This window comes from Trematomus bernacchii, unplaced genomic scaffold (assembly GCF_902827165.1).
Source record: "Trematomus bernacchii unplaced genomic scaffold, fTreBer1.1, whole genome shotgun sequence".
In the NCBI taxonomy this organism is placed as follows: Eukaryota; Metazoa; Chordata; class Actinopteri; order Perciformes; family Nototheniidae; genus Trematomus; species Trematomus bernacchii.
Window position 1 is genome coordinate 179,394 of NW_022987671.1, and position 23,187 is coordinate 202,580.

General features: G+C 41.4%; 7 protein-coding genes across 7 annotated transcripts; 4 read left to right on the top strand and 3 right to left on the bottom strand.

The window, feature by feature from the left end:
• Nucleotides 1–5,326: 5,326 nt before the first annotated feature.
• LOC117487409 (histone H1.10-like) lies at nt 5,327–6,075 on the bottom strand. Its single transcript, XM_034136021.1, has one exon. The coding sequence runs from the start codon at nt 6,073–6,075 to the stop codon at nt 5,452–5,454; it is 624 nt and encodes a 207-aa protein (XP_033991912.1). The 3' UTR covers nt 5,327–5,451.
• Nucleotides 6,076–7,646: 1,571 nt separating this feature from the next.
• On the bottom strand, nt 7,647–8,091 carry LOC117487413 (histone H3). The gene has a single exon (XM_034136025.1). The coding sequence runs from the start codon at nt 8,075–8,077 to the stop codon at nt 7,667–7,669; it is 411 nt and encodes a 136-aa protein (XP_033991916.1). The 5' UTR covers nt 8,078–8,091; the 3' UTR covers nt 7,647–7,666.
• An 802-nt stretch (nt 8,092–8,893) lies between these two features.
• Nucleotides 8,894–9,540, bottom strand: LOC117487419 (histone H2B 1.2-like). Its single transcript, XM_034136032.1, has one exon. It carries the CDS (start codon nt 9,518–9,520, stop codon nt 9,140–9,142), a length of 381 nt encoding a protein of 126 aa, XP_033991923.1. The 5' UTR covers nt 9,521–9,540; the 3' UTR covers nt 8,894–9,139.
• A 1,273-nt stretch (nt 9,541–10,813) lies between these two features.
• Nucleotides 10,814–11,222, top strand: LOC117487417 (histone H2A-like). Its single transcript, XM_034136030.1, has one exon. It carries the CDS (start codon nt 10,825–10,827, stop codon nt 11,206–11,208), a length of 384 nt encoding a protein of 127 aa, XP_033991921.1. The 5' UTR covers nt 10,814–10,824; the 3' UTR covers nt 11,209–11,222.
• A 4,304-nt stretch (nt 11,223–15,526) lies between these two features.
• LOC117487423 (histone H2B 1.2-like) lies at nt 15,527–16,334 on the top strand. The gene has a single exon (XM_034136035.1). The coding sequence runs from the start codon at nt 15,542–15,544 to the stop codon at nt 15,920–15,922; it is 381 nt and encodes a 126-aa protein (XP_033991926.1). The 5' UTR covers nt 15,527–15,541; the 3' UTR covers nt 15,923–16,334.
• An 860-nt stretch (nt 16,335–17,194) lies between these two features.
• On the top strand, nt 17,195–17,546 carry LOC117487431 (histone H4). The gene has a single exon (XM_034136047.1). The coding sequence runs from the start codon at nt 17,211–17,213 to the stop codon at nt 17,520–17,522; it is 312 nt and encodes a 103-aa protein (XP_033991938.1). The 5' UTR covers nt 17,195–17,210; the 3' UTR covers nt 17,523–17,546.
• Nucleotides 17,547–19,689: 2,143 nt separating this feature from the next.
• LOC117487416 (late histone H2A.L3-like) lies at nt 19,690–20,129 on the top strand. Its single transcript, XM_034136029.1, has one exon. It carries the CDS (start codon nt 19,701–19,703, stop codon nt 20,082–20,084), a length of 384 nt encoding a protein of 127 aa, XP_033991920.1. The 5' UTR covers nt 19,690–19,700; the 3' UTR covers nt 20,085–20,129.
• Nucleotides 20,130–23,187: the final 3,058 nt, after the last annotated feature.

Below are 23,187 nucleotides of genomic sequence, written 5' to 3' on the forward strand. Positions count from 1 at the left end.
GATTGAGAAACACCCTCTGTTGTCCTCAGCGATCTGCTTTTATCCTCCTCCGGTTCTCTCCCGCTGTGTAGATAGGGGGACCGCCCTCCTCCGTCTTCAATGTTCGACATCGCGTAAAATAGAGGATTTCGACATTTTGTATTCATTGCTTATTGCTTATTGCTTATAAGCCTTTTCTCCTCATCTCTTTCATGACTTTTTATTTAATGCTTTATAATGGCTGTAATAGTTAGTTTAGTAATACTATAAGTACTTTACGGCACAGTTCTCATTTACGGTAACTCCTTCTGACGTCATGGCTACCTACGTATGTAAACAAAACTTTAAAATCAACTGTACCTTCATTTAATATTCAGCAGTAATGATATCTCGACGTCTATAGATGTAATGTTAAAGTCAGTAGGTTTTGGTGTGCAACACTCCGTGTCATTTTCACTTTACATTCATATTTCTAGAAAACGTAATATTAGCCACATGCTAAATGCTAACCGGAGATGAAGGATTTTCAGAATAAAAGCTTGGCATTGAGCTTTTAAACTGATGGTATGTTTAAACTAAATTATGCCATAAAACATTGATTTTAATTTCTAACAAAATGCACTTTTTACAATTAAATCAAGAGACTTTAATTGCATTTATGTAAAAGTTCAACGTTTTGGGATTACATTACCATGTTGTGTTGTATTTAAAGGGTAAAGTTATTTAAAACGCACTGATTGTCCCAAAGTGCTTGCCCTACTTTCTCGGCACATGCGCTGTAAGACCGGGGACATGCGTCATTTGGATCCTGTGACTTTGAGATGTGGATGACAGAACCGCATTTATTTCCCTTTCCTGTGCCATCCTGTGATTTTATGGTAAGTTTCTTAAATATTAACATACACAAACGGTCCCTGAAATACGAAAGTTGATGTGTATTTTTGATTTCCCTGCTACCACTGTATACTTTGATGATAGATTTGAAAAGCGGTGCAGCCTAGCTAACAGCTAGCTAACAGCTAGCTTAACGGTTACTTTTTAATTATGTTCCCTTGCACTCAAAAGTGTTAGAATATGTCACAAAAGAGGTGAAATTTCAAGCTTTGTCTGTAGAAGTCTCAATCGTTATGTATTTAATGATTTTAGCTTGATGTGGTTATAATTAGTAATGTCAGCTTAACTTTATATACCTCTAACCAAGTGGACAAGTTTTTTCCCTCCTTTTAAAAAAATGTGTTTTAAATGTGCTTGATTTAAAGATTTGAGAGCCTGGTTGCAAACGCCAAAAAGGTCATAGTCTGTTAAGGTCTTCTAAGTCTGTTAAAAATAACTTCATCAAGTGTAACGCCCTGAGGGTTGTTTTTTTGTTAAATTGTAAAGCTTATTTGGAAGAAAATAAAATCCCATCTGCACTGTACTGTTGCGTCAGCCGGAGCCGTGCCTGGTCGTTACGTTAATTATGTCGGCGAGGAATATCAAAGTGTGAATTATTTAAAGCTTGTAAAGGAACGCACTCAACAAGCACATCTTCACTTAAGACAGTTCTTAAATAGAAACGGAATTCACCCGAAAACGTGTTTCTTTATCATGATCAGAGAGAGAGAGCAAGATTAAATCGTGGTAGTGGCAGGTACTTCCGCCGCAGATGCCACTATTTGCTGATGCTGAGACAACTGCGGCTGCTGAAGGGGTGTTACAGAGCGTCCACACAGCAGCGTTAAAAAAATCTTGGAGGTGGGCGTATCTGAAGCTTGGGGATTTTTTGCGAGCAACGCGACCAACAACCAATCACATGAATCTCCCGCCCCCGACATACGAAGCAAAAAAGCCAGAAGTAAACTGGATATAAACTCCCCAAACAGGCGAAAACCTACCACTGTCTCTGCCACCTCCCTCCATGCCTGGCTCCTCCGGTTTATATCCCGGTAGGTAAATAGGGACTGGTCATAAAGCACCGGGTGATTCCCTACCGCTAATTTCTCCTTCGTTTTTTGGAATATGAGGAAATGAACTGCGGTATGTCTCTCCCAGTTTACAGGCGGTTTGATTGGCTAGCGCTTGAACTGTCAGATTTGCATAAACGGGATTTGATTGGCTGACGCTTCCACCTTAGCTTCAAAAGTTGAACATTGCTCAACTTTGAATCCTGAAAATCCTGAAAATCTCCGCTCTGCTGCCCACAATGCAGTTCGGCGAAAAGTGAGGCAAAGTGACGTCACCCCATTCAAAGTGAATAGGCAGAAGCGTTTCAAGATTTTTTTTGCTGTGTGGACGCTCCGTTACTCTGGGTGCCGAGCCAAGCGAATGTTTGTGGCAGTTGCAACATTTTGATTTTTAATGACAGTATACAGGATTAATTATATTTGGCATGAAGTTCATTGTGTGACTAAGGCCACATTTACACGAGAACGAAACGGCTTGTATCTGCATAGTTTCTCTTGTGTATAGCCCTATTATTTAAACGAGGCCGTAACAAACGGACCCCACAAACGATAACGGGTCCCAAGGTGGATAGATTTGCAAACGAAACGCTCTGGGGGGTCAAACGAGTCCGTGTAATCGCCTCTATACGAATATTTCCTGAAAAAATAACGATAGCCCCACCTCTCCTGCTCACTGCTGTAGCATGGCCAGTAGCTACTGCTAGTGCTACTGCTACTGACCATGCTACAGATGTTAGTACAACATCTACAGTTCGACCATGCTACAGATGTTAGTGCAAAATCTACAGCTCCTCTACCACAACCATCAGCAACAAGTGGACATGGAGAATTACATTAACTACTACATGTTGCTAAATCCATCGCGGGGCGTAAACAGAAGGGTAGCCATGGCAACATTGCTGCGGGGCTGCTCCGGGGTCTTCTTCGTTGCTTTTGGTGTATTTTGGCGGAAGTTACAGCGCCACTTACAGTCCCGGCATATGTACTACAGCGTTTCCAGCGGTCTCGTTTGAACAGACACGTTAAATGAAACGAATGCATGTGAACGGAAGACTTTTTTGAAAGCGCATACTGTGCATAAACGCAAACGTTCCCGTGTAAAAGCAGCCTAATTCTCCAACTTTGAATTTCAGATTTCCAAGTTGTTGGGGAGTGGCCAAATGTATCGATGAAAGCCGGCGGCTCAAAAGTACAGTAAGTATCCTTCACGTCTCCAAATAAGTTGAAGGCTAAATGAGTAGGATTTGTCAGTTAAAACAAACAATGTTCTAAGTTGGCTTCAGCTCGAAGCACATGCCGTGTTTAAGATCAGTGGTGGAATGTAACCAACTACATTTACATTACTGCACAAAGTACAAGTACCACAGAAATATACTTGAGTATTTCCATGTTCTGCTACTCTGTACTTCGACTCAATTACATTTCAGTGGGAAATATTGTACTTTTACTACACTACATTTATTTGACACTTGTAGTTACCTTTTTAGATAATGTTTATATTCACATACATTTACTCAGTTCTTTCCAAAATGTGCTCTATATCAGGGGTCGGCAACCTTTTTGATATGAAGTGCCATTTAAAAAAAAAAAAATTATCAGCGTGCCAACGATCGAGAATTATCAACGGGGGGGGGGGGGGGGGGGGGGGGGGGGGGGTGTTGAGGATGTTGAGGAGCTTGACGCTCGTGCTCTATCAACAGGAGGGCGGGGGGGCCTCGCTGCGGGGAAGCAGTGTGTGGACCTGTCAGCGCAACTTACATGATACCGAATTTAACAAACACATTTAAATAATTGGTTTAAACGGCATAATAATAAGGACGATCGTCCGTTCTGTGATTCTCCAGAACACACATGTTATGATATTAGGGTCATGCAGAGTGAAATGAGATCGCTGTCCCTTTAAGAGAGAGAGAGAGGGGTGTGGCGTGTGCGTGTGAGTATGTTTCTGGAAGTGAAACGAGGCAGCAGAAAAACAGAGGTCTGTGATGTATTTTGTGAAACAGAAGAACAGCTAAATAAATGCAACGGCCTCTCAAGAAGAGCTCGCCTCTCTCCAGTCATTTAAGCTAAAGTGGGTTATTGAACCTGAAGCTCGTTGCTTCTGCCCTCCTCGACTACGGTCTGGGAGCCGACAGGAAAGTTCAACACACAGATGGCCAGTCCGCCCCTTTGTAGCATATTATTTCAATGAGAGATGAGCAGATCGCCACTGGGCTTTCAACTAAAGACACACACAGCCACGCAAAAACTGCGACATTTGTAAAGCTCCTTATGGGTACTGCAATTTGTGAAGTGCTTTCTTCCGTGGTGAAACGATCAGCACTGCACCACGGAGGAAAGCGGCAGAAAGTCACCTGGAGTTAAAGAGAGCGGGGCTGCGTTGCGTGCATGGCTTCCTTCTGCAGGTAACGGGGAGACGCGCTCTGGCGGCGGTCTCGTTCAGGATCCGAAAATACAATTTAAATATTTTGCACACGGCTACGGCTACGGTGCCGCGTGCCAATGCTGGCACGCGTGCCAGGGGTTGCCGACCCCTGGTGTAGAGTATGGGTTACTGTTAACGGGTTAGATGGTGAGCCCTTGGGTGTGCAGCCTGATGAGTCTGAAGCTGAACTCCTCATCTTCACTATCTCTGCATGGGGGGGGGGGGGGGGTCTCCATGATACAGTCCAGCTTTCTCCAGATTGTCAAGTTTTACACTAATTAATTACATAAATACTGCCGCTGCTACTCACTTATCCACCTGAATGTATACCTCTGTATTTCATTTATACTATACTATACTATACTATAATTTTCTGTAACAATTCTCTAACTTTCCTGTCTGGGACAAATAAAGGAATTCTCATGTGCCCTAAAAGCCGCCATTTATAATTGCATTAACTGTATTCTAAAAGATCCTCCTAGATTACATCATTATGCACTAAATACCAATGCATGTATTGTCAACAAATGAAAAGGTTTGACCACCTTTTTTTTATATATTTCTTCCCTACATTGTTTATGGTATTTGTATTATATCATGATGATCTATGCGTTTTTGTTTTGGTTTCTTGCCTTTTATACATGTCAACTAATCAGTGGCAGTTCAGGGGCCAGTTATTTCATGAGGCACAATACAAGAGCGTTAAAAAGACAGACAGTATAAAGTAATTGTGTAAAATAAACATAAAGTACAGTAATTGGAAATTGTTTTTGTAAAGATATTTGTTTTAGTACATTTAAGTTAGTCCTTTTGTTTCAGTAGTTTTTTTTCATCCAGAGTATGTTTTAGTAACTTTAAGTGACAATTTAATAAAAAACATAAACATGTCTGTTTTATGAAGTGTTTAATCTCCACTGTACATACGGATCTAGGATTTGATTTAGTTCCAATAAATCGTAATATTGTAACCAGTCCCCTGTATAACTAATAAATATCACACATTTCAATAATATTTACATCATTAACCACATTCAGGATAAATGCTCTTTTGGTGTATGTGGTGGCTCTGAAAAGAGCCTTTTGTAAGTGAAGTAGATGATGTGTTTACTTCTTCGCTGGTTTATTGGCTGCAGGCTTCTTCGCTGGTTTAGCAGCTTTGGCTTTTACCACCTTCTTCACAGCTTTCTTGGGGGTTACTACCTTCTTGGGGGTCGCTGCTTTCTTGGGGGTGGCTGCCTTCTTGACCACTTTCTTCTTGGGGCTCTTTGTGGCCTTCTTCACGGGGGTTTTCTTGGCAGCAGCGGGCTTCTGCGCCTTCTTGGGTGTTGCTACCTTCGCCTTCTTAGCGGCGGGTTTCTTCGCTGCCGGCTTCGTTGCTTTGGCTGCGGGCTTCTTCGCCGCCTTCTTGGGCTTCTCAGCGGGTTTGGCCGCCTTGAAGGACCCGGTCGCCCCGGTTCCCTTGACCTGCAGAAGGGATCCCTTTTCCAGTAGCTTCTTCACGGCGCGTTTAATGTGAGTGGTGTGGTCGTATCCCTGGGCGGCCAGCTCCTTCTTCAGAGCCACGTAAGAGATTCCTTTCCGCTCCTTGGAAGCAGTGACCGCCTTCAGGATGAGCTCCGCGGCGCCGGGACCAACCTTCGTGGCCGGCTTGGTGGACTTCTTCTTTGGGGACTTAGCTGGTGCCTTTGCCGGGGCGGCGGGTGCTGCGGTGGGAACTTCTTCTGCCATGATGCTCTCAGGAACACTAGTCAATGAGACTGATGGAAAAGCCTCAACAGAAAGGCATTTATACACAGCATGAGAACCGTAGAGACTCAACTCAGCCCGTCTCTCAGGAGCAGCAGGAACACTGGGCCGCTTTGTGTTTTCTCTCCAACAATACATGTATAAAAAGCATATCTAAATCAACAGTTAGAGGGTAATTTTGTATTGAACATATGGTGATTAAGTTCATCTTCGTATAAAAGTCAAATAAAGTTTTTACATTTATTGTGTTTTGATAGGGAAGACTATAAACCTGCTCTAACTACTGCAATGAGAGGGGCTGCACGGTGACTTTTTCCTCTAATTTCTCTCCTAAATGCTTTAATATACTTTATAACTTAATTTGTATTGTTTATATGGAGAGAGTAAGTGTTCGTTTAGAAACCTGGAGTAAAATCAGACAGCTTTTATGATTAAATCTTTATGAAATAGAGGTTATTGTGTTATCTGCAAACACACTCATGTTTGGATAAGACAGGCTGAGTTCTTGGTGACAGATGATCACTAGATACCAAATATTAAGCTTTATCTGTTTTTATAGGAAAGCATAAAAGACTCATTATTTAAATTACAGACAAAAGAACTAAATCGAACATGGTGTAATTGAAATAGTCTAAAGTTTATATTAATAATAACAAAATACACCTATATACTCACAGTTTTAATACAAACTTATCATATGTGAAAAAGTTCTGTTTCAAGGTAATACAATATGATAGAAATCACCAATAATACTTACATGTGTTTTGTACATGTTTAATTATCAGGAAGTCTTAAGCATATTTTTCATCATAACAATTGTTCAATTATGAGATTGATGTCATATTCTTTAGGGAAATAGTTGAATCTGTTGTGAAATGAATCTAAAACTTGCTTTCTTAATTTACTGATGCATCAAACATCTTGGTGGTAGATCAATTCAACTAAAATTAATTAGTTTAGGGTTGACTAAAATTATGAAAAACATTTCATTTGGATAATTTACTGACAGAATAAAAAACTCAATACTGACCTCACCACCTTCAAAGAACTCACCTCTTCAATCTGGCTTTTAATGTGTGGCTGTTATATTGCTTGATTTTAAATTCAACCATATGTATTTGTTCTTTTCTTTTCACCATCTCTGCAAAGCGACTTTGAGCAACTGAAAGAGCGGTTACAAAATAAATCTATTATTATTACTCACCCGTTCTCAGTCTCAAGTGAAACAGTTGTAACGCTATCTTTATGTAAACTTAAAAACAACCTTCCCCCAAAGTTATTAAGGAATATAAGTATTCCTTGTGGCTCTTGGGTTTTAGAACTTCATTACATATTTGTATATAAATAGTTTGAATGATCCATAATTGACATAAGCGTGTTTACACTAACCTGTTAGTCACATATTAATGTCTTTGTAACTTCAGTAAACAACAACCTCAACATTTTCCTTTGTACAGTCAACCAAAATAATATGAACCATTGTCATCATAATTATGAGTAGGATTGTAACTCTTTGAAAGTGTAGGTGGCTCTTAAAAGAGCCGTTGTGTTTGTGTTCTGGTCTCAGGTCAGTTTAAGCCCTCTCCCCGCGGATGCGGCGGGCCAGCTGGATGTCTTTGGGCATGATGGTGACCCTCTTGGCGTGGATGGCGCACAGGTTGGTGTCCTCGAACAGGCCGACAAGGTAAGCCTCGCTGGACTCCTGAAGAGCCATGACGGCGGAGCTCTGGAAGCGCAGGTCGGTCTTGAAGTCCTGAGCGATCTCCCTCACCAGGCGCTGGAAGGGCAGCTTGCGGATCAGAAGCTCGGTGGACTTCTGGTAGCGGCGGATCTCCCTCAGAGCCACGGTACCGGGCCTGTAACGGTGAGGTTTCTTCACGCCGCCGGTGGCCGGGGCGCTCTTACGAGCAGCCTTGGTGGCCAGCTGCTTCCTGGGAGCCTTTCCTCCGGTGGATTTACGGGCGGTCTGCTTGGTTCTGGCCATTGTAGTTTCTCAGTGTTCACAGCGAGAGAAGGAGTGCTGTGTATCTGTGAGCAGCGGGTTTATAAAGGAGCTGCCGGAGCAGGGCAGCGCTGATTGGTGCAGGCCGGGAGACACGTGCACTGTAGCTGCTTTACTATTGGACAATGTAAACCACTCCTCCACAGGGGATGATCCGGGGGCTCCTCAAAATGAACGTTTGTTTAGATTAGGGATAAATAAATATGATTAAATATAATATAACCCTAACCCTGTCATTTTCTAATGTATAACTATGATTTAATTTGTAGTGAAAAACTCGCCCACCAGCTTTTAGTGTGAGTGTAAGACGTAAAATGAATACCTATTAGCAAATGAATCATGATCTTCTGCAGTAAAATGAGATCACCTTATAAAAGTATTTGAGTTTATTTGTGTTAAAGATGTCGGTATATAGCATACTTGTTCATATTAAATGTATGTGCCCATATGAATGTTGTTTATATGTATTATTTATTTCACAAGCATTTGCAAAGCATTTTTCTTTTGTGTTTTTGACATTACTGAATGGTGAAATGATTCTCTTCTCTTATTAAACCCCATAACTTTGTATTGCCGGTATAAATAATTAAAGGGAGGCTTTAAGTGTCAGCAAGAAACATCATTTGGATTGTTGTTACAGCACATTTGAGTTTGTGGTGGCAGAGGGACAACATTTAATAATAAATGTGTTCATTTGTCCCCTCTAAAGATTTGCTAAGATACATATTACCATTTAGCATTTTCTCTCAGGATTGCAGTAAAATAACCACCACCATATTTCCTTCATATTGTGAAATGTATTTATTTTTATTTTGGTAAACAAACACCAATGAGGTGGTATTTAAGTCAGGAGAAGAATGGACGATATAAAATCATGGTTCATCTTGCTTTACCAAGCATTCTGTATAAATAACATTTGTACATTAGTGTAATAAGTTATTTAGATTTCTGGTATAGTAGTTCTAGAGTATAACAGGATGAACTCTTTGGATGGGTTGGGTGGCTCTTAAAAGAGCCGTTGTTTGCGGTGTGTCAGGTTTGAGTTTACTTGGAGCTGGTGTACTTGGTCACGGCCTTGGTGCCCTCAGACACGGCGTGTTTAGCCAGCTCTCCGGGCAGCAGCAGGCGGACAGCGGTCTGGATCTCCCTGGAGGTGATGGTGGAGCGCTTGTTGTAGTGAGCCAGACGAGAGGCCTCACCGGCGATGCGCTCAAAGATGTCGCTCACGAAGCAGTTCATGATGCCCATGGCCTTGGAGGAGATACCGGTGTCGGGGTGGACCTGCTTCATCACCTTGTAAACGTAGATGGCGTAGCTCTCCTTCCTGGACTTTCTCCTCTTCTTTCCAGTCTTGCTGACGGTCTTAGCGACGGCTTTCTTTGAGCCCTTCTTGGCCGCTTTAACGGGGGGTGCGTCAGCAGGCATGATTCGAGAGTGAGGTTGGACAGTCGGATGGTTTCTTTGACACAGAGCGGTCTCTTTATATTCACCAAATGCAAATATGACTGTGCTGTTGCTCCCACGGGATTGGTTGTCTTCTGAGCAGGACGGAGCATGCGCTTAACGAGTTTTAGAATCAAAACAGATTGGATGACAAAATGTATGATTTTAAGATCTTAACATAAATTCAAATGTATTCATTATAAATGTGTTAGTCCTTAACATCTATGGCCAGGCTGTTTTTAACATTATTCAGACTCAGCTCGCTGTTATACAAATGACAAATGACCAGCTTTTCAGCTGGTCATTTGTATAACATGTATGAAAATCTGGAAAACAAGGTGCAAGATGATACTAAATCAGACGATAATAAACAGTGGCACCATCGTGAAACAAATACTTACTGAACTAAGGAGAAGAAAAACCCTGGACAAACCCCAGACTCAGCCATGGGGCATTTTGAGTCTGTGACCGAACTGAGTCTCATTGGAATATAAACGTGCTCTCTTTATGTTATTTATATATTTATGCATTGTGTGTTATGTGTATTATTAATGTAACTTTTGTATATCATGTATTGCCAAATAATTTAAAATAAAGTTTTCCAAAAAAAAAAGGAAAAGACATCAGCAAGCAATGTGATATACCATGGGTAGACCAAAAGTAAGTCTTCTCTCTTATTTTTAATATATTTCTAATCTTGTCACTCTTGAAGGAGTGTGGCACTCACAGAAATGCAAACTTATTGCAATGTTTCTATTTTTAAATAGAAACATTGCAAGAAGAGTCTATATACAAGTAAATGGAATATGATATATACATAATTTGCAAGATGCAAACAGATGAATGTTTATGGATGTTCTTTACATAGCTTAGGTGTGTAATAGTGTTATGGCCTGTGGTCATTCCTCCCTGTACTAAATAAGCCAGCTCATTAGCTTCTGTATTGTGAATTGTTTACAATACTGCTCCAAAATGCTTTGTTTAACCCTCCTATTATTTTGCTGGCTACTTTCGCCTCATTATTTATATTAAGCTTTGGAACCGGCTGTGAAATGGTGACGCAGCTTCAGTCCTTCGACTTCTAATTGGTCAAGGCTCGTTTTGGAGCTCAGCTCCGCCCAGAGGAGCGACACTCTGCCAGAATCCGCCGCTTATTGGAGGAAAATCCTTTCAAAAAGTGCCGCCCTCTGCTGCGAACCATCCCGCGCTCCTCGAACATATAAAGGAGGGTTTCTTCGGTCGAATTAGTACTTTATTTTGTACCGACTTCGAAAGTACATCTAAAAATGAGTGGAAGAGGCAAAACCGGCGGAAAAGCCAGAGCAAAGGCTAAGACCCGCTCCTCTCGTGCCGGGCTCCAGTTCCCTGTCGGCCGTGTCCACAGACATCTGAGGAAGGGTAACTATGCTCATCGCGTCGGAGCCGGAGCCCCCGTCTACCTGGCGGCTGTGCTGGAGTACCTGACCGCTGAGATCCTGGAGCTGGCTGGAAACGCTGCCCGCGACAACAAGAAGACCCGTATCATCCCCCGTCACCTGCAACTGGCTGTCCGCAACGACGAGGAGCTCAACAAGCTGCTGGGAGGAGTGACCATTGCTCAGGGCGGTGTGCTGCCCAACATCCAGGCTGTGCTGCTGCCCAAGAAGACCGAGAAGGCTGCCAAGAAGTAAACCACAGGAACCATCCTTTCAAACAAACCAACGGCTCTTTTAAGAGCCACACTCACCCCTAACTAAAGATCGCCTTCCTTTTATTATTTATAGCAGGGTTGCCAACTCTCACGCATCTAGCGTGTGACACACGCTTTCACTCAACCTCACGCTGCCCAAACTATTCTCACGCCAAAAAGAAGAATACGAAGAAGAATACGATAGAAATCAACACGTAATGAAATAAGACCCCACGGTTTGATGATTGATAGGTGTGTGGGCTGTCTTTCATTTTGACACACAGAACAATGGGGCTATCTACCCTTATCCACAATGTAAAGTAATTCACACAGCCTCTTCCCTCTTCTCTCTGTGAGGAGCAGCACTGCTGCAGCAGGTTCAGCTTTCAGAACAAAGTAACAAAAAACTAATATGGCATTCATTTTTTTAAATGTGTAGTAATAGATTTATTTATTTTTCTTCTCAAGAGAGTACCAGAATGTGTATTTTATGTTAGTATTTAAAATAAATCTCCTGGGGGAGAATCCCCCCAGACCCCCTGCAGGGGTTGGGTTTTCAGCATGTCAACTCTTTCACCTGTGGGGAAATTGCAGGATTGGCTCCAGGTCGCCCTTTTTATTTACTACAAGACAAATGTGCCTTTTTATTTCATACAGTTCAATTTGGATTGAGACAGGAAAATAATCTAAACCTCACGCGTGGCGTTTCACTGTCGGGGGGAGCGTGTATGTAATTACATTGCAAATACTGATTTGAGCCCCACCACAAGGGTTAGCCCTACCATAGATTACCCAACAAAAATACTCTGGAGCGCATGCGCAGATCTAAGATCCAGTAGAAATGATAAAAAAGTAAAAGTCTGCTGCTTATTGTTCTACTATAGCCAAAATAGAGTCAAAGAGTATGAGAGTGAGAGTGTGTTAATTCATATATTTGGCAGTTTGGAGTAAGTCTGTAGATTTGTGTGTGTGTGTTTCATGTATAGGCCTCTCACGATAATTAATTTTGTTGGATACATTTTCCCGGAAATTATTGCGATAAACGATAATATTGTTGGCACCGTTGTATGACCATTTTAGACCACTGACATAATGATAATATATAATAATAATTCAAGTACATCCTTTCAAACTGCTAGTCACATCCTCATGTAAATGGAAATGTATCGAGGTCAGAAAAGTTATCGAGTTCATTTTTATTCATCATACGATAAGTCAATGAATTGCTTATCGCGACAGGCACACAATAAAACAGTGGAAACAAACATGTTTGACTTTCATCAGTGAATGAAACTGTGTGCCCTTTATAGTCTGTGTCCATTATTGTGTATTTGTATATATTGTATATATATCCTATATATATGCTAAGGTCCCGCTGCTGACACGATAGCAGTCATTTCGTGCGCACATGTGTAATTAAACCGAATTAAACCCATGATATCAAAATCTCACTCCAGCCAGGTACCCAAAGTTGGCAACCCTGTTATAGTTTTATAAAAGTTTCCTGGGGAATTCTCCTTCCATTATTAGAAATATCCCACTGTTCATCCATCATTCACCTTGTTATGATGGCCAACTGAAGGAACACATCTACTGCACATTTAATTCCCACACAGATGGTAGGCTACCATGCACATTATTCTGATGTTTGAACTGTCTTGTAGAGCCACTGCTGGCACATATGCCCCTTTCACACCGGCGCTTTTCCAGCTCCTGCTGGGAGCTAGAGCCTGAAAAGCGCCGGTTTTTCCTGTTCACACCGCAGCGGCGGCGCGTCATAGCTCCGGAATGCGGTTCACTTCCAGCTCCAAAAAGTTGTCGGTCCAGAGGCAAGAGCTTTGGAGCTATGACGCGGCGTCGCTTACGTCTCTCTTACGTCCGTCGAGGCGGAGGCGGGGGCAACCTTTTGGGTATGCACTATTTTTATAAGAATATTGTTCATACCTGTTTATCTGTTTACATTCTGTGATTTGTATACAAAAGAAAACACAATTCAAGTCTGATCCAGTGATTTTATTGTAAGAGGCATGATACAAAATAGATCAGGTTTAACTGCAGTAATATTAGTGGTCCCCCATGTTGAAATACTCCATCAATGCAGATCTAACGTCAGCTCCTTCTTGTCTACCGTTCTCTGGAAAGGGGTGTAAAGGGGGTTGGTTGTACACAACTTCATGGCAATATTCAGTCGTCCCTTGAAAAGTCGTCCGATGCCTTCCATTTCGTCTCGTAAGAGGATAACCACAGCGAACAGCGCTTCAATACAATCGGCCATTGTTGTTGTGATTTCCGCGCGGTTTGGGTTTTAGGAAGCAGGCACGTAAACGGTTACGTCATGACGCAAACGATGAGGCAATGACGCAGTACCATCCCGGCTCTTGAGCGGTGTGAGCGGTGTGAACAGAGCGGGAGCTGAAAAGGGAAACGGGAGCTGAACCAGAAAAGCTCTCGCGAGGAGCTAGAAAGTGAAAAGCGCCGGTGTGAAAGCCGCAATAGACATTTAATACATTAGCTATATTATAATAATACCTGTCATTTATATAGCACTTTTTCCTGATGCTCAAAGCGCTTACATATATAATAGTTCAAATCTCTCGCTGTTCTATATATTACCACATGAACCAAAGAACATTCATTAACCTTCATAAATGCATTTAATGCAGTGCTAAAGGGTTGGAGTTCAGTCATTTGTGTCTTATCTTTGACCAGTGGCGAGCCGTGAGCTTTATACCTAGGCCCTCTGACCCCCACCCCTTCCCTCGAAAAAAAGACGTTATTACGTCACAGCGTATACTTCAGCGAAATATCAAAACAACGGCCCAGGGTGCAAAACGCATCAATGACAGCGACCCTCTACCACACAAAACAACACCTGTGAACCCAATTTGTGTTCTTTGACATTGAAAATGATATTGCATTGTGTTTGTTACTTTCATTGCAGTTGTATGTCTTAAGTGTAATTTGGCATGCTTTTATTTTGAAGGCGAGTTCACGCTGTTGACAGGAAGTTGTTGTTGCTATGGAAACAAGAACAGTTTCACAGCGGGCGGAACTCGTCATAAAGTCCGCGATAATAAAACCCACCCATTTAGAGGGAAGATATGATTGGTCAATTGTACTGTCATTTGACATTACTCTCTCGTTCAGTTACTATAGCGGGCCCTCTGTGAATCGCAGAGAGGCCCGCTATAGTAACTGACATTCAAACAGAGACTGAACAGGCAGATTCGAAGGATTTATTTCTTTGGAAATGTTATTTTATTAAATCAAGTTTTTTTTCGGTAAAACTAATGAAAAATATAACAAAAATAATATTAAAAAAATATATATTTTAAAAAAAATATATTTTTTTTTAATGTTTTTAAATATTATTTTTTGGAATATCTTAGGCCCTCACAGAGGGCCTAGAGGGCCCTGACGGCTCGCCACTGTCTTTGACAATATATGAACACAATGAGTGATGAAAATGGGAATAATAAAAAATTGTTACCAAAAAATTAGACTGTTAATGACTGAAGACATTTCCATAAAAGCTCGTCACTTTACTTAATCACAAAGCACTGCAACAGCGTTGCATTATTAACTTTATTTAAATATGGAAGTTTACATTTAAATGTCTTTAAATTAAATATCTTTAAAAAAGATAAATCGTACAGTCAGGAGAGAAGAGTCTTGTTTTACTTGATTGGAGCAAAAATAGTGCTCAGCATCAAAAACGCTGAAAAGGCGTTTTCACAGCTCAGTCCAAAAATCAAGCACGTCTGAATAAATACATGTGCTCAATTCAAATGATGAACAAGTTTGTATTATAAAAAAAGACACTTCAGCTCTAATACAAAATGTAAAGAATGCACTGAGCAGAGGTGCTACTTGAGGTGGAAATACACTGGAATAATTTAAATGAAAAAAACACATAAAATACCTACATAATAAATATGTTGTTGATTTTATAACAACATTTAAACATATGAATATAAATGTGAATAGCTATTTTACTAAATATATATATTTATATATATATATATCATTAATTCAATTATAGAAGGACCCTTGGTTGTGTTACATCACAGCTAAATAAGATCGCTTGATTCAATCAGACAAAGACAAGAGTGTTTAACATGCTCATTCCAGCGGCTACCAAACAGGGATAAGACATAAAACGGGGGGGGGGGGGGGGGGGGGTGCAGATCAAAGTACATCGTAGGGCTCAGTCATGCGCAGACGATAACCAATCCCGTGCGAGCAGCAGCACAGCAGTATTTGCATCGAGGGGATATAAATAGACCGCGCTGTGTCTGTGAGGCATCGAGTCTGACCAACCTCACTCTCTAATCATGCCTGCCGACGCACCCCCCGTTAAAGCGGCCAAGAAGGGCTCAAAGAAAGCCGTCGCTAAGAGCGTCAGCAAGACTGGAAAGAAGAGGAGAAAGTCCAGGAAGGAGAGCTACGCCATCTACGTCTACAAGGTGATGAAGCAGGTCCACCCCGACACCGGCATCTCCTCCAAGGCCATGGGCATCATGAACTGCTTCGTGAGCGACATCTTTGAGCGCATCGCAGGTGAGGCCTCTCGTCTGGCTCACTACAACAAGCGCCGCACCATCACCTCCAGGGAGATCCAGACCGCTGTCCGCCTGCTGCTGCCCGGAGAGCTGGCTAAACACGCCGTGTCTGAGGGCACCAAGGCCGTGACCAAGTACACCAGCTCCAAGTAAACTGCTGCTGATATACCAACAACACAAAGGCTCTTTTAAGAGCCACCCACTACATCTATAGACGTGTTCCTCTGAATAAGTGCACGCACGATCCATTTTGGGGAATCTTCCGCATGCCTTTTGGCGAACTCCAAACGTGTTTTCTTGTTTTTTTTCCTGAAGCAATGGCTTCTTTCTGGCCAAGGGGGTGAATACTTTTGCATTTGGCTCTACTGTAGACCTGAAAGTGAATCTACCTCTTATGATATACCAACAACACAAAGGCTCTGCCACCCACTGCATCTGAACACCTATTACAAACATTTCCTTTTGAGAAATGTCCCTATGATTAATGAAATCGGCTTATTTTTCAATCTCATAAATGACACAAGTCATGAATATGTTTTGTTTTTATGCTTCTGTCAGAAGTATAAACTGGATAAATAAATACTTTTTGAATCGTAATCATACTCTCAGAAAAGGAGTTTGACCCTTCTCAATTGTGTCTATCTAAACCCTGCTAAAGACTCGATACGATAGCATATCATTATCAGAGCTAAACAGTAGTTATATTGTTTTTATTATCTTGTAAAAAAAAATACAATCTGTCAATGTTTCCATAAGGCAATACCATTTTCTAACAAATAATTTTCTCTACAAAAGTACCTTTTAAATGTGTAAATGAAAAGCTTTAATTGACCAGACTTATAACATTTTGTGAGAGCTGAAATATGTTATAAGTTGAAGAAATCCAAGGTTATTTGTCTGTTACTTTATATTTTATATTTACCATTAACTATTTGGTACATTTCTTGATTTTTTGGCCACACAACCACACCTAAATACAGTGTATAGATTCAGGTGTTTCTATTGGACTAATTCTTACTTTTATGTCAAATGGTTGACATGTTTTATACAAATGTATGTCTTGACTCATCAGAAACAGTTTAGAATGAATGTCTCATAAAGAGTCTTTTTTGAATACTTTGATCAACTTTAAATGTAATGTTAATCTCAGAAAGGGTCTTATTTCAATTATAAATGTTATTAAGCATGTGAGGGTTTTATTATATATTAACAAACGTTTAATCATCAAACGCTTAGTATAAAGCCTGACTGATTTATATAAGCAATATTTAAAGGAAGAGAAAATGTTTTGAAAGATAATGTGGAGGCTGCAGCGTTGGCCCCGCCTAGCAGCTTTCCCGCTCTCCGTCTTCTCTTAGGTCCGCAGTGAATATTTAAATACTGCCGGTCACACTGCTTCTATCCATTCGTTCTGTACGAGCCGACATATCAATACTCGAAAATGAGTGGTAGAGGAAAAGGAGGAAAGGGACTCGGCAAAGGAGGCGCCAAGCGTCACCGTAAAGTTCTCCGTGATAACATCCAGGGCATCACCAAGCCCGCTATTCGCCGTCTGGCTCGCCGTGGCGGAGTGAAGCGTATCTCCGGTCTGATCTACGAGGAGACCCGTGGGGTGCTGAAGGTCTTCCTTGAGAACGTGATCCGTGATGCCGTCACCTACACCGAGCACGCTAAGAGAAAGACCGTGACCGCCATGGATGTGGTGTATGCCCTGAAGAGGCAGGGCCGCACTCTGTACGGCTTCGGAGGTTAAACATCTACACCCTGATATACCTGGAAAAACAACGGCTCTTTTAAGAGCCACCCACATTACTTAAAGACTCTTTCCTTCGGCAATATCACATTTTTCAGTCAATGAACATTATATCAAACTTAAATTCCATCAACAGAACTCTTGCTAGGATTCTTGATATTAAAAATGTCACCTATTGGACAATGTTGTTTATACGACATCCAAGATGTACAAATCAATTCTGTTCTAAATACCACAATGTCACAAGTCAGCCACTGGGTATTGTCCACAGTAATCAAAGTGGTTTTGAAGCCATTTCAGTTATGTATCTAATGATTCCCGAGATTTAAAGAAAAGGTCGTCAGGATGATTTGGAGCTACACATTTTAAATGTTTAAAATCCTCTTTGGGACTATCCAGTATATCACACAATACCTGTGTTAGAAAATAATTTGGAACACTTCAGTTATTTGTTCTTTATTTTAATTCTATAATCTTGTAAATATAACAAATCTAAATATCAACATGTCATGAACAGATAACTTGTCAGATATCACACATTATCAGTTTAGATAACAGGACTGATTTACAGGTAATGATAATGGTGTTTTAGGCACCCAAATGTATGCTTTTAAGGCTAAACATGTCATCATGGAAAGAACTAGGTCTGTATTATCTTCCCTGAATTTGAGGATGAACACCTAACTCAATAATGGGCCTGTGAACTTCCACTCATACCTGTGGAGGAAATTAATTACAAGCATTTCATCAAAAAACTACACCAACCAGCTACAACAAGCTGATGTCCACCAATAATAGTAAAAGACAGCTCTTCTCACTACCCTTTCGTTAATTCTTTCTATTTTTACACTGAATCTTCTACATCATATTCATACATTATCAACTAATTATGTTTCCCACATTCTTTAAGTCTCACATTTTATGTGATGTTATATGGTTTCATTGAGTCCTGATCTACAACATTCTACATTCACCTATATTAGTTGACATTGACAGATTTAAATTATGTTATTATCTCTACACTCAGTTATTCAAGATATCCTGCCAAGTTGTCATTATACCATGCTCTGTTAGTGCTTATACTTCAGATATCCAAAAACAAATGTCTAAAATATTGTTAGCATTGCTGTCCACTTTCACCTCTTTTCTGTTATTTCAATATTTACATTAGGTTTTGGAAATGTCTATGGGTATATACTATCTAATGTGTACCTTTTCCCTAGCCTATTTATTACGTTTAAAGCCCTTCTCTCCACATGGAATCATTAGCTTAATACATCGATCACATATATAAATACAGGAAAGCCCTTTACTTAAAAAACATTTGCATTAATGCACACACTCGATTCAATTCAGACATTTACAGGTTTGTTATAAAGGCATCAGGACAGCCTTCATGTAATCTCTAGAAATATATGAAATGCTTTCTTTTTGGACCAGTTTGAATGGCTTGCACTAGATTGCCTTGGGTAATATAGTATCTGATTGTTTATGTATGATATCATATTTCTTGATTTAGGTTATCATTTTCATTTTTTTAAATAGACAAAGTTCTTCAACCGTTTTATATTTTATCTTAATCTGGTGCAAGTGAACACCCTTCTTTTTTTTAAAACTGGTTTTGAAATTATTTATTGGTGGTAGTGACATTAAACTGCCATGCTCACTTGGATCATCTTCCTGTGATCTGGCTTTTACTATTTACATTTTGTTCATTTGAATTTTTGAGCACTATTTTTACATATTTTTGTTTGTATTGTACATCACTTCTACCTGGAGGTTATAAAATGCTTTACAAATAAAGCTATATTTGTTTCTTAAGTGCTGCAAATATAATAATGTATGTACAGTGTATATATACGAATGAGAATAGGTTTTATTACAAGTAGGTTAACACATACAAGGAATTTGCTATTTGGTGCATAAAAAGACACAGAATGAATAATACCTAGCAAAACAATTAGTTTATATTCATCTTTGAACGGGTGAAAACAATTTCAGAAAATACAGTCTCATTCTGAAAAGAATTCAGGCGGCAGACCGACCTGTTTTCTGATTGGACGATCACAGTTACGGATCAATCTGACCAATGAGCGTACAGCTGCGCTCCTATATAAACTGGTGAGAACTGTGATAGAGTTACTTTCTTCTTAACGTCGAAGAATAATCACATAGAAAATGTCAGGCCGAGGCAAAGGTGCAGGAAAGGTTAGGGCGAAGGCCAAGACTCGCTCATCCCGTGCCGGGCTCCAGTTCCCCGTCGGCCGTGTCCACAGGCATCTGAGGAAGGGTAACTACGCCCATCGTGTCGGTGCTGGAGCCCCGGTGTACCTGGCCGCTGTGCTGGAGTACCTGACCGCTGAGATCCTGGAGCTGGCTGGAAACGCCGCCCGGGACAACAAGAAGAGCCGTATCATCCCCCGTCACCTGCAGCTCGCCGTCCGCAACGACGAGGAGCTCAACAAGCTGCTGGGAGGAGTGACCATCGCTCAGGGAGGTGTGCTGCCCAACATCCAGGCTGTGCTGCTGCCCAAGAAGACCGAGAAGGCTGCCAAGAAGTGAACACCCTGATCCCGCTTCAACAAACGACAAAGGCTCTTTTAAGAGCCACCCACTTCCAACTAAAGCACATTCCCCTCTTCACAACTACTTAATGACCCAGAACAGTAATCTCCCCCCTTGCCCTATATGTATTGAGGTGTACAACATGTCGCATATTACACCAAGTCACTCGACTAAAAACACCCACATCATAGAGCAATATAAATTTGAAACAACCCCAAATGACTACTAATGATATCATCTGTATTTCAGGTTGTAGCCTCTATACCAGGGGTCACCAACCTTTTTTTAGGATGAGGGCTACTTTTAAAAAATAAAACAAGTCGGGGGCTACTTTTACTCCTCTTTTCTTTTCTTTTTTTGCAGTGTATATATTTAGCACATTTTAACATGATATGCTGACCTTTAACCTTTGTGTCTGTTTGGGTCTGTGGGACCCGTTTGCAGTGTTTACTAAAAGAACATGTATGCAATCTAATTGTTTTAACCTGCTTTATTTGGGGGTGGACGGGCCTCACCTCCTCCAGGGGGGTCCTCACCTCCTCTAGGGGGGTCGGGGGGCATGCACCCCCAGGAAGATTATTTTTTAATGTTGAAGTGACATGCATCAATCTGGAGCACTTTGAGCACAACATGAATTGATGGATACAGCTCTCAACACTCAGATGAAAGAGAGCTGTATACTTTTCAATAATCCAAACATCTTTAGAATATGATCACAACCAATAACAAATCATTTAAACTGGTTTATTCTTATCTTATGTTACCTAGTTAGCATGCTATCTTTTTATTTATGCATATTTTACTAATCACTCCCCTTTCAAACTGTTTTTTGATTTTTTTTACTGTCCTATAGTACACATTGGAATGATTTCTTACTTTATCTATATTAAATAGATAAAGGTATGCTCTCCCTAGCTCTCTCTCTCTCCCTCCCTCCCTCCCCCCCAGCTCTCTCGCTCTCTCTCTCCCCCTCTCTCTCCCCCTCTCCCTCCCTAGCTCTCTCGCTCGCTCTCTCTCTCTTGCCCCTTTCACACCAACGCAACTCCGGTTCAAGCTCCGTGCTAGAGCTTTTCTGGTTCAGAACCGGTTCTTCGGTTTAGCGCCGGCTCTTTTCACACCGCTCAGAGCCCGACTGGTGCTGCCGCTGCTGCGTCATGACGTCACAGTTTACGTCGCTGAGTTTCTCCCCAACGCCGGAGCTCACCTCACAACAACAACGGGCCGGGGACTGCGTTGCTTTTAATCATACGAAGCCAGATTAAATTAAATAACGACTTCTCCAACCTTATACTTTTTCTCCAGAGTGCCGTGGTTCATTGTTTATTAATGTGTTTCAGCGGCATTTACCGACCGCTGCAGTGCTGGCCGGCTGCTCTTCAACGGGAGTGTATTCTCCCGTTAGCTCCGGGTTAGCTCACACGGCTCTAAAGTATTCACTGTCTGACTGTCACACAAGCAGCTGATACATATCCCCAGTTCCCCTTAAGTGAATGTGTGTCAGTCTGAATTGACGCTGTTTGGTGTCAGTCTGAATTGACGCTGTTTGGCATCACAACGCTGTTATGAAAGTTTCTCTGGTATAACATGGGTGATGTTAGCATAGCAACCGAAGCTAAACTGACTACTTGCTAAGCAGTTTTCTACAGGCACTTTTTACCGACGTATTTTTCATTATGATTCTACTTGTGATAGTCGGACATGACAACCTGTGCAGCCCATGTATTGATTCCATCCGATAGCTGCTATAATAACAAACAAAACGTCTGCCTGCTCTCCACAATGATCTTTAACAGCGAACGGATGGTCAAAGTAAGGTACAAATAAACAGAATCACACGTTAGTGTTGCCTGACTTTATAAAGTGTGTTTTTTTTAACAAGTGTGTGGTTGCGTTCTAGTCACTTTGCTCAGCACTACTGCTTGTTACAACTTTTATTTGCCGTACTCGCCTTAAGTGTTAGCTCAGGTTAATCTCGCCCTCCTCCGACGTAAGCGTGACGTATGCGGTTCTTGCTTCTAGACGGACAACTTTTTGGTGCTCGAAACGAACCGGATTCCGGAGCTATGACGCTGCTCCGCTGCGGTGTGAACAGGAAAACCCGGTGCTTTTCAAGCACCAGCACCGAACCGGCCCTGAAACACCGTTGGTGTGAAAGGGGTATCTGTCTCGCTCGCTCACAGAGGCTGTGAGCTCCTCGGTGGCGATCGACAGCTTGCGTTAAAAAATAATAATAAACATATTTTTAAAGTGGGGGGGCACAAACGGGATTTCGAAAAGAGCGGGGGACATTTCCCCCCTGTCCCAGGTGGAAATTACGCCATGCGTGTGTGCGTCAAGTGCAATAAATATATATGCAAGTTGCAGCACACAGAGTAAAACTCTGCCCCCCATGTGTTGTATAGGCTGGCATGATAGGCTGTTCAATGGGGCTGATGTGTTGTGTAGATTCTGCCAGAAGGAAAATCAGCGGGGAGGTGCCACATTGCTTCTCTTCCAGACTGCAACGCTGGTCCCGCAAATCAAGCAAGAACGTGATTGGTAGATTAATTTTGGGGGTGGGGGCAGGAGGGGTGTTAGATAGATATAGAGTTGTAGTAAGTAGATATAGTTCGCTATGATTTAGGTTTCGTTTATGCATAGGGTAGATTCTTTTAATTACATTTCCTTTTTTGTTTTGTGTATTTTATACATTTTGGATTTGCTTGGCGAGCTATTTTTAGAACATGCCCCGCGGGCGACTCACGTTGCCTCTGCGGGCGACCAAGTGCCCGCGGGCACCGTGTTGGCTACCCCTGCTCTATACAGTAAAGTCTAATTTCAACTAAAGCAAACTCCTTTTCACACTTTCCTTCGTACATCCAGCAGGTTAATCATCACATTCTCAAATGAATAGCGGTGTGGTTTCTACATCTGTCTGTCCACATGCATAAAGCCACAACGTTTGTTGGACCCATCATTAATGTTTAATGTAGTTTACACTCTATCAGTATTACTTATTGGCAGGTGTCTGCAGTTCACCGATCAATAGCGTACCGTAACATTTAAGCACTCGATTGTATCTTTTGCCCACACGCACATTGAAATGAATACAACTGGTTAT